Here is an 18,283-nt window from a genome sequence, read left to right as displayed (position 1 = left end):
TTGAACCTGGGAGGCAGAAGTTGCAGTGAGCCAAGATCACACCACTGGACTCCAGTCTGGGCGACAGAGCTACGGGCTGTGTCTCAAAACAAAAACAAAAACAAAAACAAAAAAAAAACCCAGGAAGGCAGGCAGGGCCCTCATCCTCTCTTTCCCCAGTCTTCACCCCATTCCTAGAAGAGAGCAGTGAGGAGTCAGAAGACCTAACTGACTCCAGCCTTTGCTACTCACTGGCAGTGCGTCCCTGGGCAGGTAACCTCGTGTCTCCAAGTCTTAGTTTTTTCATCTGTAAAATGGCAATAGCTCACCTCCCTCAGAATGACTGTGAGGCTCAAAACAGGTCATGGACATGAAAACTCTACAGGGCTTATGGTTGCAAGATAACCTCTCTTAATACTAGGTGGGTGGGCAGGTGGATGGATGTGTGGGTGGACAGATGGATGGATGGACAGGTGGATGGGTGGATGAGTGGATGGACAGGTGGATGTCTGGCTGACTATACAGATGGATGAATGGACAAATGGAAAGATGGCTAGAAAGATGAGCAGATGTATGTATGTATGTATGTATGGATGGATGGATGGATGGATGGATGGACAGGTGGATGGGTGGACAGGTAGATGGATGGACGGGTGGGTGAATGGATGGATGAGTGGATGGATGGATGGATGGATGGATGGATGGATGGAAGGGTGGGTGGATGGATGGGTGGGTGGATGGATGGACGGGTGGATGGGTGGACAGGTAGATGGATGGACAGGTGGGTGGGTGGACGGGTGGGTGGGTGGACGGGTGGGTGGGTGGATGGGTGGGTGGGTGGATGGATGGATGGATGGATAGACAGGTGGATGGGTGGACAGGTAGATGGATGGACAGATGGGTGGGTGGACGGATGGATGGATGGATGGATGGATGGATGGATGGATGGATGGATGGATGGACGGACGGATGGATGGACAGGTGGATAGGTGGACGGGTGGATGGATGAACCGGTGGCTAGGCATATGGGTGAGTAGGTACATGGATCTGTGGTGGGTGAATGACAGAGCTCGACTTCTAAGTCAGTCAGCACAAGTGAGGGAGTCAGGTTTCATTGCCCCAGTGAAATGCTCTACGACGTCCTCCTTCAAACTAAGCAGCTTCTTTTCCTATGGGTGCTTGCCTTGACATCCTATGAAGACCACCCTCCCATAAACTCTTCGTCCCTGAAAAGCCAGACTCCCCAGCATGCTCTCCAGGCTCTCCTGGGACTCAGAGGCATTGGGGCCACCTGCCACTGTCTTCAGGCCCATGAGCTCTATGGGAGCAGGGCACATCTGTCTAGACACCGCAGGATCCCTGAGCACACCCGGGCCCTAATCAGTCTTCTCCAAGTGAACGAAGCAGGGTGGGGGGGTGGGCATTGGCTAGGTAGGCCAGGGATGGGTTGGCCAGGGATGGATCAGCCAGGAATGTGTGGACAGGGCGGGGCTGACTCACTGGGCACGCGGTTGATGGCTTTGAGGGGCCTCAGGACGCGCACGGTGCGGATGGCTGACAGGTTGATGTTCTGAAGGTCCAGGGAGTACTCGACCATCCTGCAGAGAAAGGAGAGAGAGTGAGGGATGGTGCTGGAGGGCAGCTGGGGCCAGGGCCCGGGCCACAGCATTCTCCAGCCACCTGCGCACTACTGCCCGGACAGGGCAAGTAAAGACAGCAGTCGGATCTCCAGCTACACCCGGCCAACATGTGGCCTGGGGTTGGTGGCCCTTGTCTCCTCCTCTGTAAATGGCACCGGTGACAGATGTGGGCAAGGGCTTAGAGCATGAAGGGAGCACAGATGTTGGGCTCCCACTGTGTGCCCAGCCCTGTGCCAGGTGGCTTCTGCCCCGGCGCATCCTCCTGGCCCATGGCCCATGTCAGCCCCAGCTTCCACAGCAGCCTCTGAAAATGGGAGGAACATCTCCTGCACCAAACGGCTCCACACCCCACATCCCTTCCATGCTCAACTAGCCCTGCAGCTCTTTGGAGGCAGCTTGCCTCCTTCAGGAAGTCTTCCCAGATCTCCCTCAAGAGGCAGACCTATGAGGTCCCTTCACGGTGGAAGCACAGCAAACCTCAGTTGGGGGGGACTGGGAGATGGGCCCGGCCTGCATTTCCAGGATGACCCCCCTGCCCCCCATCACCAGACCCTTCCCCTGGCACCTCCCACCCCAGGACTTCAGCACTGCTGCCAGCTCCACCTGTCACCACCTATGTCACCACTGTCAGTAGGAAATGAAGGCTTTTCCTACATGCTGCACAAACCTGTCCGACTGTTGTGAAGCCGCCACCCCCTCCCGCTGCTTGAAGAGTCATTGAGTGAAAGCTCCATTCGTTCCCTGAAATGCCACCACCATCCATCCCCCACCCGCTGGAGCGCATGCACACACACTTCCACACCTGTGTGCACACACGCACAGTCACACACCTGCATACACAGAGTCACATACACGCACACAACCACACACCCACAGTCACACCCATGCACACACAGTCACACACGCACACCACACACCCACAAACACACACCTGCACAATCACACACACGCACATAATCACACACCTACACACACAGTCACACACTTACACACAGTCACACACTTGCACACACAGTCACACAGGCACACAACCACACACCCGCACACAGTCACACACCTTCACAGTCACACACACGTACACAACCACATACCCACACACACAGTCACACACCTCCAAAAAAAGTCACACATACACACAACCACATACCCACACACCCAGTCACACACCTGCACACAGAGTCACACACATGCACACAACTACACACCCGCATACACAAGCACAAATACACACACAACTGCACACCTGCACACACACACTCCCTTCTTGGACATCCTCATACATGCACACTCCTACTCAAGCATAAATTCAGATGAGGGGGAGTGACCCAAAAAAGTGACAGAGACCTAGAGCTAGAGACAGAGACCTTGGGGACCTGAGGGGGAGGGAGGAAAGAGGGAGGGGGGAGCTGGCAGAGAGCAGGGAGGGAGGAGGGGGCCAAGGGAAGGAGCAGGAGGAGGGAAGAGGGGGTTGGGGGAGGGGCCGGGAAAGGAGGGGTGCGGTGGGCGGGGGGCAGCAGCTAGGCAGAGAGGGTGAAGGCCGGCGGTGACCTGGAAGGGGCAGCGAGGGAGCAGGACTGCATGAGGATTCTGCGCGTGGGTGAGCCCAACTGTCATTTTCACATTTTGTAGAAAGAGCTCTCCAGGCAGCCGGGAGACACGTGTGATGGAGGGGCTGCGGGGGTGGCACACACAGGCACACAAACAGGCGCTGGCACCCGCGGGGCCCAGGACTGCCGAGTCCCATCGCAGGCAGCCAGGCCCAGCTCCAGCCAGCCCTCCCCACCATGCCCCACCCCCACAGACGCAGCCTCTCTTTCTCCTGCCTTGGTTCTCCAGATCCTGTGGGGGGCGGGGTGGGGGGAGTCAGTCCCTAGGGAGAGCTGGGAACCCCCTCAGGCTCAGTTCATGCTTTGCTGGGTGAGTTGGAGATGGGAGCTCCCAGCCCACACCAGACTGAACCCACCCACGTGCTGCCTTCCCAGAGCCCAGAGGGCACACCTGCCCAGCTCTGGCAGGCTCTCATCGAGGACTTGTTCCCGTCCCCATGAAGCCTCACCATGAAAATAAACAGATGCCTGAAAGATGGATGGGTAGACAGAAAAGCAAGGCTGTTTGAGACCCTACTGGGTGCCGGGCACTGTTCTCTTTACCTGTGGGAACCCATTTCAATCTCCACTCATTTGAGCGCGGGCCCATTATTCTCTCCTGCCACAGCCTCCCTCCATTCCACCCCGGACCAGAGCAAGCCACATCCATGACTGGCTCATTGAGAGAGCCCTTGGGACAACCCCCTGCTGGTCCCTAACTCCCCTCCCCTACACGGCCACCAGGCTCCACCTTCCCCACCCAGTCTAGGACTATTGGCTCTCAGTTAAGTGAGGACACCAACCATGGCCCCTGCCCCAGGATAGGCTGGGGGACAAGACTGCCCTCGTGCACAATTCAGCCCCTTGATGACAAAGAGTGTTTTCTTTTTCTTTTCTTTTTCTTTTTTTTTTTTTTTTTTTTGAGACAGAGTTTCACTCTTGTTGCCCAGGCTGGAGTGCAATGGCACTATCTTGGCTCACCACAACCTACGCCTCCCGGGTTCAAGCGATTCTCCTGCCTCAGCCTCCTGAGTAGCTGGGATTACAGGCATGCACCACCATGCCCAGCTAATTTTGTATTTTTAGTAGAGATGGAGTTTCTCCATGTTGGTCAGGCTGGTCTCGAACTCCCAACCTCAGATGATCCACCCACTTTGGCCTCCCAAAGTGCTGGGATTACAGGCATGAGCCACCGTGCCCAGCCGACAAAGAGTGTTTTCTTACACTTTGTGTTTCTCTACAACAAGGGGTGGCAGGAAGAGACTGATCCCAGGGTCCTCAATGAGATACAAGTTGTGACTGGATGTCAAAGGGGGGGCCCACGATGACCCAGTTAGTAACTTTAGGATCTGAACACCTCCCAGACCCCAGCCTTGCCACAGGAGGCTGATCAGACACGTGTGCTCTCGGCTACAGACTTGGGCAACCTCCCTGCCATCCGCCCCCATCTTGGAGGGGAACAGAAACAGCCGCTGCCTGGCAGTGCATTTGAAGCTCCCAAACACTCTGAGCTGGTCCAAATAGGGCAGGCCTGGAGCAACACACCGGCCCAGCCCCTTTCCTTCACGCCATACATGACCCTCTGGGTCTTCAGCACGGGAACACACCTGCAGTCTATGTCTGCGGCAAACATTCCCCACATTCCCCTGAGAATCCACCAGGTGCACCCCTCAGACCCTGGTGAAAAGCTCCCCCAAGAAAACGTTCCTGTAGAATCTGGTGTCAAGATCTTAGCTCTGAGCTTCCTGGCAACCAAGTCAAAAAAGGAAATGTGATATTACTGAGTTCTTAGCAGCATGAAAGATCTTGACACTTTAGATCCTTCCAGGGAATCCATTTGCTTAAATGTTTCTCCTGGGTCCTAACTCTCACTTCTCCACTTCGTGAACCATTTGCGGGTATTCTGCAGTGGCCGCATCTCCTGCCTGGGGGAATAAGAGCATATAAATGCATTCAGCGAAGAAGAAACATAGTAGCTGCACAGTGAAGAATCGGGTAGTTCTCATTCTTCTCTGAGCAGAAGAGGATAGAAAGGAGGACGCAGGACAAGGATGGGGAGAGAGGAGGGAAGAGGGAAGAGCACTTAGTTGGGAGGGAGGAATTGTGGGTTTAAGTCTGTGTCCTGGGAACCTCACTGTCTTGACAATGACTCAATGCACCAATTGGCCCAACCTGGGATAGCTTGCTGACAGTTCCACTCTCCCTGTCCTAGCCCGGATCACCCTCCCTCTGTCCCGACAGTGGCACAAGCCTCCCAATTGCCCTCCTGCCCCTTGCTTCCTCCCCTACAGCCCTTCCTCAGTCAGCAGAAATCTCCTAAACTCAGACCTAGCTGTGTCACTCCCACTTAAAACCCTCAGTGACTCCCCATTGCCTTCAGAACAAAGAGACCTTCAAGGGTCTCCATAATGTGGCCTCAGTCCATCTCCCCCGAGTCTCTGCTCACCCTAGGTGCCATGTCAGGCATAAGCACCACGTCTCAATTTTTGCTGAGGGCCACCTGGGATGGAGGAAGCTATCTCCCTCCCCTTCTCCTTTTTCCACCCCAGTGACAGCCAAGACAGCTGGGACTTCCTGCCCACATTCCAAAAAGAGAAGGTAAGGAAGGGCCGGCTTGTGGGCTGACTCCCCTCAGGCCCCAAATAAGACATCACTTACAGGAGTGAGAAATTAATTCCTAATTACACAGTTACTTTCTCACGCAACTTCAGTGCTAAAAGTCTAAAAAAGAAATCAACAAAACCTCCCCACTACCTCCTGCCAGCTCCTAAGCGCTTAATTAGGTAAGTAATGTTGCTTTAAAGAGAGCACTTCCATCCTGAAGTCGCCCCAGGAGGAGGTGGCTGTCTTCTGGGGAGAGGGGCTCCCGTGTCGTCAGACTGGTAGAGTGGCCATGCAAAGGAGGGCAGGGAGGGTGGACACCATTTCTTCCCAGCACCCTCTACCCTGACCTTATTCCTTGAAGAGCCTCCCTCCCTGGCTCCTGGCTCCTAGCAGAGGTCCAGAGACCCAGGCCTGGTCCACCAGAGGATCCCATGCCCCCAGCTGGGCCACCATGGTTGGTTCAGGATAGGCACGTGATCCCAGGTGAGCCACAAAGGCAGCCCAGCCCTTAAGCCAGGACTGCAGGGAAGAGCCCTTCTCCCTGGCTAAGCAGCAGCCTGCAAACCCGGAGGCCACCTTGGCTCCGTGGTGGCCTGAGAATTTTGCCAACACAAAGGAAGGCTGAAGCAAGAGCTGGAGAGAGGCGGGCTCCTGACCACATGCTTGGAGGACCTCCCTCCAGCTCAGCCCAGATCCCTGACCTACCCTCTGCTCTCCCCGGTTACTTGAGCCAGTGCCTTCCTTTTGGGTTCTAGGTCCTGCTTATACTGTGTTTCTGTCAACTGGAACTCAGGGTCCCGGTTGGTTTAGAAAGGTTATCTGAGCACTCACTACCTGCCGCAAGCTTCATACCCCTTCCCTCAAGTACTCCTCTCTCAGTTGGATTACAGCAGCCACTGCAGATGAGGAAACTGAGACAGAAGGGGCCCATGTCAGGCCCAGCATGGTGGCTCATGCCTGTAAGCCCAGTACTTTGGGAGGCCAAGGCAGGTGGATCACCTGAAGTCAGGAGTTCAAGACCAGCCTGGCTAACATGGCAAAACCCCGTCTCTACTAAAAATACAAAAAAAAAAAAAAAATTAGCTGGGCATGGTGGCGCACGCCTGTAATCCCAGCTACTCAAGAGGCTGAGGGAAGAGAATCGCTTGAACCCAGGAGGCGGAGGTTGCAGTGAGCTGAGATTGCGCCACTGCACTCCAGCCTGGGTGACAAGAACAAAACTCTGTCTCAAAAAAAAAAAGAAGGGATCCATGTCCCACAGACAGGTACCAAGGGACCCAGGAGCTCTGTGTGACCTGCCCCCTCTCCCACTGCATCAGTCACCGGCAAGGCCGGAGCAGGCCAGCGCCTCCGGCTCGGGAGCGTTACCCTCTGCTGACCAGGTAGGTGGAAGGCACAGCACCCACCACAGCACTAGGACCAGGGCCAGCATCCTCCAAGGCAGTGCTACCCGATGGTCAGAGTACAGAGCTGGGTTCCAATCCCAGCTCGCTGCTTGTGTCCCATGTGACTTTGGGCAAGTCACTGACCTGAAACATGTTCATATACAGATCCAGTACTCAGAACAGGGCCTCACACAAGGAACAGCCAAGAAATGTGAGCTATTATTGTATCGCAGCCTCAACTGTTACCTCAGCTCACACGCACCCACGAATCACATGAGGCCCTCTCCAGACCCCACCCCCAGGCAGAGATGAGCTCTTCTGCCTGGTGTCCCACTGATCCTCTATGAGGGCACCTCTGGGCGCCTGTCCCTGTTCCTCAGAGCAGGGGCCGGCTCAGAGCCCCTGCTGGGTCCCCAGTGCCCAGCCCAGGTTCTGACTTAGAGGTGGATTCCCTGTGTGAGTTTGTCAAACAAATAATTTGAGGGACAAGATCAGAAAAAAAGAAAAAAAAAAAAAGCTTGGAGCTGACAAGAAGCCACAAGAAATGACTGAGATTTAACATCTTTCCAGGAAATACCCCGCCCAGGAGATGATTTCTGTGTGTGGCTGATAAAAATAGGGTGTTTCCTCAATCTTCACAAGGGGCCCACGGGGGCTTTCTTAAAATGTGATTTAAGATGTAGCTAATGGAAGGGAAGCTGAGATGCTGGAAATCACAGATCATCTGTCAGGAGGCAGCTCTGTGATGACTCAGGCTTGTGTTGGTTGGTAACTAGACCACCAGCCATTGCCAATATCCGGGGACCTAGCACACAGTAGGTGTTCTGTGGAGGGATGGAGGGAAGGAGGGAGAGAAGGAGGAAGGAAATAATGGAGAGGATTTGGGAGTAATGACATTAACCCTTGACTGTGGCCAGCACCTCATGATTTATGGGTCATTTCACCCATTGCTATGGTCTGAATATTTATATCCACTTAAAATTCATATATTGAAATTCTATCCCCCAAGGTGATGGTATTAGGGCCTTTGGGGAGGTGATTAGATCATGAAGGCAGGGCCCTCAAGAATGAGATTAGCACCTTTTTAAAACAGGCAAAGGGAAACTCATCTGCCCCCTCACGTGAGGACTCAAGTGAGGACTCAGTGAGAAGACTCATCTATGAGGAAGTGGCCCCCACCAGACATTGAATCTGCCAGCACCTTGATCTTGGACTTCCCAACCTCCAGAACTGTGAGAACTAGATTTCTGTTGTTTATGAGCCACCCGGTTTATGGTATTTTGTTAGAGCACCCCAAACAGACTAAGATACCTGTCTTAGTCCATTTTCTGCTGCTATAACAGAAGCAGAAAGACTGGATGATTTATTTTTAAAAAAGAAATTAATTTGGTTTACGATTCTGGAGGCTGGGAAGTCCAACATCAAGGAGCTGCATCTGGCGAGGACTTTCTTGCTGTGTCATAGCATGGCAGAAGGGCAAGAAAGTGTGTGTGAGACGGGAAGGGGCCAAACTCATCCCTCTCATCAGGAACCCACTCCCACGATAACCATCCCACTCCCACAATAATGGCATTAATCCATCCACGAGGGCTGAGTCCTCATGACCTGGTCACTTCTTAAAGGTCCCACCTCTCAACTCTGTTGCACTTGGGATTAGGTTGCCAACACATGAACTATGGGAGACACATTCAAACAACTGCAACACTCACAGTTCCTCACACAAACCTATGAGGCCAAAGAACAGAGGTTATTAAGCCCAGTTGACTGACGCTCTGAAACCAACTCAGGCCAAGCTCAGAGTACAGGGGGGATTTGGGGGAAGAATGCTGGGTTGGCCACAAAGCTGAAGGATGGGCTGCAAAGACAGAACCCAGGCAGGTGGGAACCAGGGCAGCTCCGGGAACCTCAGTGGCAGAAGACCTGGACCTTCTCTCTCCAAGCCTCCATTTGGGTTACTTTACTCCAGTGGTTTATTTCTGGGTAGAGTTGCCAGATAAATAGAAGCTTCCCAGTTAAATCTGAGCTTCAGATAAACAATGAATAATTTTAGTGTATGCCTCATGATGTCTGCCTCCCGTGAAACTTAGCTCCATTACTCCAGAGTAGTCTTGGCAGCACGGCAGGTGAGAATGGCTGCTGGGAACCAGAGAGTGGGCTCTGTGTGGTGCAGAGATGCTTTTGGCTCTACCAGAGCCTGGGGGAAATGTTCCTCTCAGGGGACTCACCTCACTGCTTTCTGAGGGCTAGTGAGGCAAATCAACGGCTTATATTTCAGACTCTGGAAATGTACAACCCCTTCATGTCATGGGTGAGCACGAGCCCTGGGGGCAGCCAGACCTGAGCAATCCCAGATCTGATCCATAAAGGCTGAGTGTGTCCTGAGGCAGGCTACCAATCTCTCTGACACTCCATTTTCTCATCTGCAAAATGGGGTTAACAATACTAATTTCTGGGGATTGTCAGGATGTAACACCATCATGGGTGTAAAAAAGCCCAACTCAGTCAGTTAATGATAGTTCATGGTAGGCCACCTAAACGGCTTGGTTTCCACCAGCCAGGGCGCCCTTGTGAACTCCAGGAGTAACAAGGCCTGGCCTGGGATCCTCCCTGTCCAGCATCCCTTTCCAGCCTCCCTGACCAGCCTCCCCACCCTCAGCCACGTGATAGGGGCACAGCTAACACATCCTGCCAGGGGTGGGCCTTCACCTCCGTCTGGCCTATAGGAGCTCTGCCCACCCCACCCTCAGTGATTGGCTTAGGGATGAGCACATGCCCCACACCAGCCAATCCAAGCCAAAGAGGCTCAGTTCCAGGACTGATTGGAACTGCTAGGAAAGGAAAGGTGTGTCTGAACTGGAGGGAGTCAGCACTGAGCCCCGAGCTGCCTGCCACCACCCTGCCACCGTGAAAGCTCCAGGGAGGGAAGTCAGCACAGACTAGCAGAGCTGTGGGATAGGAACACACACCATCTAGAGACATCTTTCAGGATTCTAGAGCAAGCGGGCCCTGAAGCTGGAGACCTCTTGGCTTTTCAGTAGAGGAAACAGTTGACTCCCTTAAACCAGGTTCAGGGTTTCTGTCCCACGTAACAGAGATAGTCCTTCCCGATTCATGATTGACCCGTGTCAGGCACCTCAGCCTGTGGCCAGAGAATCTCTGGTGACTTCCCCCAACATCACACATGGCAGCTACCATCCTGTTTCCATGGAAACGAGCCTCCACAGTGACCATCACCCTCTCTCCCACCCCATCCCATATGCAAATGAGAAAAACACACTAAGGTTCCTATTGGAACCTTCCCCAGTCCACGCCCACCCAACGGCAGCTCAGCTTAAAGAAAATGGCTCCAGATATCCTCTCCCTAGCTCTTTCGTGCCTGGGTGCAACAGACAGGAAACAAACATGTAATGATGCCTCCACGGCTCTGGGGACTTCAGGATGATGACTAGCCTTGGTCCTGCCCTCAGAGCACCCATTGCATCTGAGCATCCACAGCCACAGGGCAGACAGACCTGTAAGTCCAGGATAGATCAGAGTGTAAAGTCAATGACAAAACCAGAAGGGTCCCCTGGGCTTCAAGACATTCAGAGGGCTTCCCTTACCCACCAATAGTGCACACAGAGTTGTGCAGGAAGGCCAGCTCCAAAGGCTTCTGGGCATCCAAGTGATTGCCTTCTGATCCCCATGACCACAGCAGGATCTGCTGACAGGCGCTGGGCTCTGTGGAGCTTGCATAGGTTGGTATTGACGTTAGAGATCTCAGCAGAGCCCTGCCCCTGCCCAGTCAGCACAGGCAGAGCTCCAGAAGCTCTAACCAGGGCTTGGAGACATGGTAGAGCCACGGCTTTGGCAGAGGGTGGGTGAAGAAACTGAGGCTCAAGGAGAGGAATGTGGCTGACTCGGAGTGCCCCCATGATGTGCGTTCTCTCTCTTGTGATCTTGCCTGAACCCAAGGAACAACTCTTGTTTGATTTAGCCAAGTTCAATGATGCTTTCTGCTTTCCTAGCCTTGCTGCCACTCAGGTGTCCATCAGACCCAGTTCTGGCCAAATGCACTAGGGAAGGGAAGGATCCCAGAAAGAAAATCTCATTTTCCTGATCCAAGTGGACATGCCCTGTCACTCTTCACCCTTCTTTCCTGTCTTTAATTCAGACATGACACCCACGGCTTCACCGGCTGCCTTGTGACCATGAAAGAAAGGCCTGGAAAATCACAAGGATGTCAGCCCCCACACTGCAGAACTATCACCAGTAACCAGAACTTTGTGTTATGTCAGAAAAACATGGATTCAGGATTTGCCTGAGCCACAGTTGGTTGGGTTTTCTATTACTTGCAGCCAAATGCATCCCTGACAAATACACCCAGCAGTCACACTGAACCAGGACCCAATCCTGGTGGAGCTGGTGGAGCTAAGTTCCCTGGGTTCAACTCCTGACTCTGCCCCTTACCAGCCTGTGACCTCAGGCAAGTTACTCCTGTCACTGCCTCATCTGTGAGGTGGAACTGAGCACAGCCCTCACAGGGCTTGTCTGACCATTCAACAGGATGATGCACGGTGTGAGCACTCAGCAGTCAGCATCCTTATTCTTATCACACTCCTGGAGGAGGCAGCAGAGAATTAAATTACCTTTGCCTTTTAAAGTCCCACTGATGGGGCACTTTGGAAAAAAGGAACTCTCAGCCAGCAACCTCAGCAGGGACATACCTGCCTGATCTTTCTAGAAAGCCCTAGCCCAGAGCTGAGGAACAATTCTTAGTGGCTTTTTGTTTCCCAAGAGTCTGTAAGAGTCAGGGTGGAGAAGCTCTTCCCAGCATTCCAGAGACCATGTTTCCAGGGTACAATAAATTTTTTTTTCTCTTTTCTTTTTTTTGAGACAGGATCTCACTCTGTCACCCAGGCTGCAGTGTAGTGGCGCAATCTTGGCTCACTGCAACCTCCGCTTCCCAGGCTCAAGCAATCCTCCCACCTCAGCCTCCTGAGTAGCTGGGACTACAGACACACACATTTTTTTTTTTTTTTTTTTTTTTTTAGCTGTGGTTTCACCATGTTGCCCAGGCTGGTCTCAACCTTCTGAGCTCAAGCGATCCATCCACCTCGGCCTCCCAGAGTGCTGGGATTACAGGCAAGAGCCACTGCACTCAGTCCAGGATACAAGTCCTAACCCAGCCTCTCCTTCTCACCCTCTAGCCAAGGTGCTAAGTTACTAATATTACTTTATTAATACTATTAATGATCATAGAAATTCTCTTTTAAAAAATGTTTTAAAGAGATGGGCTCTCGCTATGTTGCCCAGACCGATCTCTAACTCCTGGGCTCAAGATATCCTCCCACCTCAGCCTCCCGAGTAGCTGGAACAATTGACACACACCACTGGATTGGGTGATCACAGAAGTTCTTTTTTAGAGACTGAGGCTCACTCTGTCTCCCAGGCTGGAGTATAGGAGTGCAATCTTGGCTCACTGCAACCTCTCTACCGCCCGGTTCAAGCTATTCTCCTGCCGCCCAAACAGCTGGGACTACAGGTGTGCGCCACTGCGCCTGGCTAATTTTTGAATTTGTATTTGTATTTTTTTTTTTTTTTTGGAGATGGAGTTTCACTCTCATTGCCCAGGCTGGAGTGCAGTGGCACGATCTGGGCTCACGGCAACCTCCGCCTCCTGGGTTCAAGCAGTTCTCCTGCCTCAGCCTCCCGAGTAGCTGGGATTACAGGTGTCTGCCACCACGCCCAGCTAATTTTTTTGTATTTTTAGTAGAGACAGGGTTTCACCATGTTGGTCTTGAACTCCTGACCTCAGATGACCCACCCGCCTTGGCCTCCCAAAGTGCTGGGATTACAGGTGTGAGCCACCGCACCCGGACTAATTTTTGTATTTTTAGTAGAGATGGGGTTTCATCATGTTCGCCAGGCTGGTCTCAAACTCCTGACCTCAGGTGATCTGCCTGCCTCAGCCTCGCAAAGTGCTGGGATTATAGGCATGAGCCACAGTGCCCGGCCAATCACAGAACTTCTTACATAGAGTTCCCACTGTTCTGTTCACAAAGTACTTCTACCTGTCATGAGAATTATTCAAATCCTGGACACAGATGCAGAGATGGAGCCCTCCCTATCTCTCTTCCCCTTCCTGCGGTTCCCAGACTGGGAATCATGACCTCTACCTTTCAGTGCTCCTGATTAGAGGCTGCTGTGACAGTCGAATGAGCTGTAGTTTCTCCACAGGTGGCCCACAGACCACATCAGGGCCACCTGGGCATTTGGTTACAATGCAGATTTCTAAGCTCTGCCTGCCTGCTGGCAGTGGATCCCTGAGCTAAGGCCAGAAATCTGCTTTTAAACACATGCCCCAGTGATCCTGCTGCTCCCTGACGTTGGAGGAACATTGAGAAGGGGTGAAAGGCTGTGCATGAGTTTGGGGAGTGGGGCAGTTCCCATTCCTGATCTGTGCACACCCTGCCCTCAGCTGTTCCATTCTCCACACAGTCAGAAGCTTTCGAAGTCTTTCAGATGTAAGGTGCCTCCTGTGTTCTGTACTCATCCAAGACAGGGCCCACATCAGCCATGTCCTTGGCAAACCTCATTCTGGAGAGATCCCAGTAGCCTCACCCTCCACCCCTGGCTCACCCCCAGAGACCAGACATCAGAATTCTTGGGGAACTTTTAACAGAAGTGCCCAGGCCCCTCCCCACAGGTGGCAATGGCCATTTTGTTTCTGGTCGAGGGAGGAGATAGAATTACCAGCATGATGCACCAAGGGAGATACATAGATAAAGAACGTCTCAAGTTCAGCAAGTATGTGATTGAATAGTTCATGACCTCCTAATGGACAGAGGCAGAAAAGTGTAGCTTAAATGATAAGACAAAGAGTTGGGATTGGCCAGACATAGTGACTCACGCCTGTAATCCCAGCACTTTGGGAGGCCGAGGAGGGTGGATCACTTGAGGTCAGGAGTTCAGGACCAGTCTGGCCAACACGGTGAAACCCCATCTCTACTAAAAATACAAAACTTAGCCGGCATGGCGGCGCATGCCTGTAATCCCAGCTACTCGGGAGGCTGAGGCATGAGAATTGCTTGAACCTGGGAAGCTAAGGTTGTAGTGAGCCGAGATGGCGCCACTGCACTCCAGCCTGGGCAACAGAGAGAGACCCTGTCTCAAAAAAGAATAATAAATAAAAGAGTTGGGTTCCACCAAACACAAATAGAGATGACGACGGGGTCTTTGTCACACACTGGAAGAGTCTAGTGCGGTGCCACAGGACTCACTATCCTGAGCGGCGTGAGTACAGGAAGTGCATGGAATGAGCGGCTGCCTCAGGACTCCAAGAGGCCACGGTGAGATGAAATCAACAGCAGTAACTGCAAAGTTTTTCACGTGGGTTTTAAAAATCACCAACTTTTAGTTCCAGGGTGGGAGAGACCTGGTTTGGAGAGTGAACATGACCTGATGGCAAAAGGGAGCATGGCCACTCCCCAGGTCACCGCAATCCCACACTTCACTGGGGCGAGGGCAGCCCATTCTCTCTACCCCATAAGCCATCATTGGGAGGGTGGGATCCCGTTCTCCTGCCAGGGACAGAGACAGCCTGAAGCGAGTCCAGCAGATAAGGGATGAACGCTGTCCTTTGACAAATGGTGGGAAGGCTGGGGACATTTCATCTGGAAGGGGAGACTTGAGGAGGACAGGAACCACCCCCCAACTTCTGAAGGACGGCTATGAGTTTGTCAGTGACACCATCCCTGCAGCCTCTGGACCTTGTCTGTGCAATCAAGCCCTTGCCCTTCTCTGGCCTCATCTCTTAGCACCCACCCCACAGAAACCCTGGGCTCCAGCATCCCCTGTCACTCACCTTTCCCTTCCTCATGCACCCCCTCAGGACTCCTGCATGCTTCCCCGCTGCCTGAAACTCCCTTTCCCCCAGCTCTCTGCCCGGCCAGCTCTTACCTACCCCAGGTCTGTCCCTCAGTATGACATACAGTGACACCCCCCCAATCAAAAGCAGGACGCCATTCCATGACCTGATGGCCCTCTATGCTTCCTGACAACAGCATGGATCCCAATTTAGACTTTAGTTGTGGTGATGTGTTTTATTTCTGTTTTCCAAACTGAAAGTTCCATGAAATCACAAAGGGCCTGTCTTGTTCATCTTCATGCCCCCACTGCTCTGCACAAGGCCTGGCATGTAGTAGATGCTCAATAAAGGTCGATTTAGTGAATGAATGAATGAATGAATGAATGGTACCATCCGGTGGGAGCCACAGGAAGATCAGTTTCAGCTCCGTGGAAGAAAGAGCTTTCTAGTGCATCTGGATGTCCTAGTTTGAGACCAGCCGCCTGGTGAGGCACTGTGCTCCCTGCAGGGGCAGCCTGGGAACAGAGGCAGGCCCCAGTCTCAGACACACCTGCCATGAGGGTTACACCAGATGTGGAGATGAAGGCCGTGACCTCTAAGGAACCTTCTAACTCGGAGGTGCTATGTCTGCCTCCACAGCTTGAAGAAAGAGCTAGTAATTAATTTGGGGAAGGGGAGGTAGAGGAAGGGAGCAAATAGGCCGGTTACTCGGGGAACAGAACATTTATAGCACCAGGCCTGGGTGGGATTTGGGGGGTGGGTGGGCCACTCTGGGGACGGGTCTTGGGTGGGAGGGGGACTGGAGGGCTGGGCTCTGGAGCCAGGGTTGTGACTCCCCATCCTGTCCTCTCCACCCACGCCGTCCCTGGGCACAAAGGATGGGAACGACCTTGAGCACGGGGTGGTCCTGTTCACCTGAGTTCCCAAATCCAGCACATAGCTGGGCAGTGAGAGTGCTCATGACTCCAGCAAAAAAGTCAGCTGAGCATGGTGGCTCACACCTGTAATCCCAGCGCTTCGAGAGGCCAAGGTGGGAGGATCACTTGAACCCAAGAGGTCACATAGTGAGACCTTGTCTCTACAAAAAAATTAAAAAGTAAAAAAAAAAAAAAATTAGCCAGGCATGGGGCATGTGCCTGTAGTCCCAGCTACTTGGGAGGCTGAAGTGGGAGGATCACCTGAGTCCAGGGAGGGCGAGGCTGCAGTAAGCTGTGATCGCACCACTGCACTCCAGCCTGGGTGACAGAATGAAACTGCCTCAAAAAAAAGTCTCCTTTGCATCTATCCCTCAGCCAGGACCACCTACATCATTGTGGGGCTTGGTGCAAAGTGAAGATGCAGGGCCCCTTGTTCATAAATGATTAAGAATTTCAAAATAGCGACAGCAGAGTATGGACCCAAGCGTGGGGTCCTGTGTGACCGCACACATTGCATGTCAGCCCCATGCCCAGCCCTCCCTGATCTCCCAAGGATGCTGGCCTGCAGACCTCGCCTCATCCAGCCCCCATCTCGAGGACCAAGAGAAGATGTCAAACTGAGAGCTCACCACGATGCTGAAGCTAGGCAGCTCTTCACCCTGCTCAGCTTAGAGCCTCATCGTCTTTATTTCTAAATATAAGCAGACAGGAAAGAATCGCTAAGCAATACAGAATGCTTCAAGTCAAAAGGGCAGCGTGGGGGTGCCCATGGGAGTCAGTCAGTGGAGCCAGCAGAACAAATGACTTCCCTGAAACAAGAGTTAGGAAAAATTACCCTAGAACTTGGAAATACGGCAAAAGGAGGGCACTATTTCTCGCAATGTCATTTTGAAGCATAATTTAACAGGCCATTTAAAGATTATTTCATTATCCAGGGAGAAAATACCTTTGTTTGCTTCACAATTTCCTGTTCACTAAAGGTCTGGATGCTATGAAATTACATTTTAACTTGTAGATTTTTATCTGGCAGAGATGTATGTGATTTCTGCCCAAAAGATAACTCCAAAGGTTATGGTTTATTACCCTGTAGGTTATTAACCAGTTTTGACTCTAATCTCACTTTCTTCCTACATTCTTTCTCCGATGTCTGTTTTCCTAATTCTGCTGATTACCATCTGCTGAGTCCCTACTCCTTAACGAGCTGGATAAATCTGCCGTATACATTCATTCTAAGATTTGTGTAAGGGTCACTTTTTTTACCTTTTCAGAAATTATACTTTGATACAGGGTTACTTCCAGAATCGTGAAAAGACTTTTAAGAAGCCTAATTAGTATATAAGGAGATTCAGGTGAATATTGTATTTATAAAACAAGAGCAGGCATCCATAAAACAAGAACAGGCACAAGGTACTCTGAAAAACAAGAAATCCAAAAACAAGAAGTGTTCTTGTGAATTAAAAAGACACTGAGGAAATGAATTATTCCATAGGGGCAGTAAATAGGGGAAAGGACATTGCTGAAAAGCCCACTTGTGATTCAGAAGCCCAAGTCAAAGATTTCTCTCATATTACAAGCAAAATCTGTGAAAGAAAAGGGGAAAGGCATGGACAAAAGATAGAGGACAGAAACATCTATATAACATGAATTCCAGAAGGAGACAGCAGAGAATAATGGGCCATAGCCAAAGAAGAGATGGAAGAACTTTCTTCTGAGATGATGGAAAGCATGAATCTTTTTTTTTTTTTTTGACAGGGTCTTGCTTTGTTGAAGACTAGAGTGCAATGGCACGATCACTGCTCACTGCAGCCTCAACCTCCTGGGCTCAAGGAGCCCAGCCTCCAGCCTCAGCCTCCTGAGTAGCTGGGACTACAGGAGTGCACCACCACACCCGGCTAATTTTTTTTTTTTGTAGAGATGGGGTCTCACTATGTTGCCCAGGCTGGTCTCAAACTCCTAGGCTCAAGGAATCCTCTTGCCTCGGCCTCCCATGATGCTGGGATTACAGGGGTGAGCCGCTGCACCTGGCCAAAAGCACCAGTCTTGAGTTCTCTAAGGTCCCCTTTAGACCTGCCCTAGAGAAAGGTCTGATTCTGAAGGTAAAGAGAAAAGCCCACAAGCTTCTAGTCAGGAAAAAGAAGGTCATCTTCCAAGAAAGAGGAACCAGATCTGTACTGGACTCACCTGCAATACTATAGTGCAGGTTTGAATGGCAGGATGTGTGCAGTGTTCTGACTCTACAACAGCACAAATAACTGTCCACACTCAAAGATCAAAGGAATATATGTTTGGACAGGCAAGATTGAAAAATGACACTATCCAAACA

General features: G+C 51.9%; 1 protein-coding gene across 3 annotated transcripts in view; it reads right to left on the bottom strand.

Annotated features, from left to right (window-relative positions):
- Positions 1–18,283, bottom strand: part of CACNA1I (calcium voltage-gated channel subunit alpha1 I) — a 131,809-nt gene that overhangs the window by 68,586 nt on the left and 44,940 nt on the right. For all 3 annotated transcript variants that reach the window (XM_055105365.2, XM_055105363.2, XM_055105364.2), the window contains exon 5: positions 1,480–1,577. In XM_055105365.2, coding sequence (XP_054961340.1) covers positions 1,480–1,577 — 98 coding nt within the window. The remainder of the gene's footprint in view (positions 1–1,479; positions 1,578–18,283) is intronic.

The sequence above is a fragment of the Pan paniscus genome, chromosome 23, assembly GCF_029289425.2.
Source record: "Pan paniscus chromosome 23, NHGRI_mPanPan1-v2.0_pri, whole genome shotgun sequence".
NCBI lineage: Eukaryota > Metazoa > Chordata > Mammalia > Primates > Hominidae > Pan > Pan paniscus.
The sequence above is the reverse complement of the archived record's forward strand: the minus strand, read 5'-3'. Positions and strand labels throughout refer to the sequence as shown.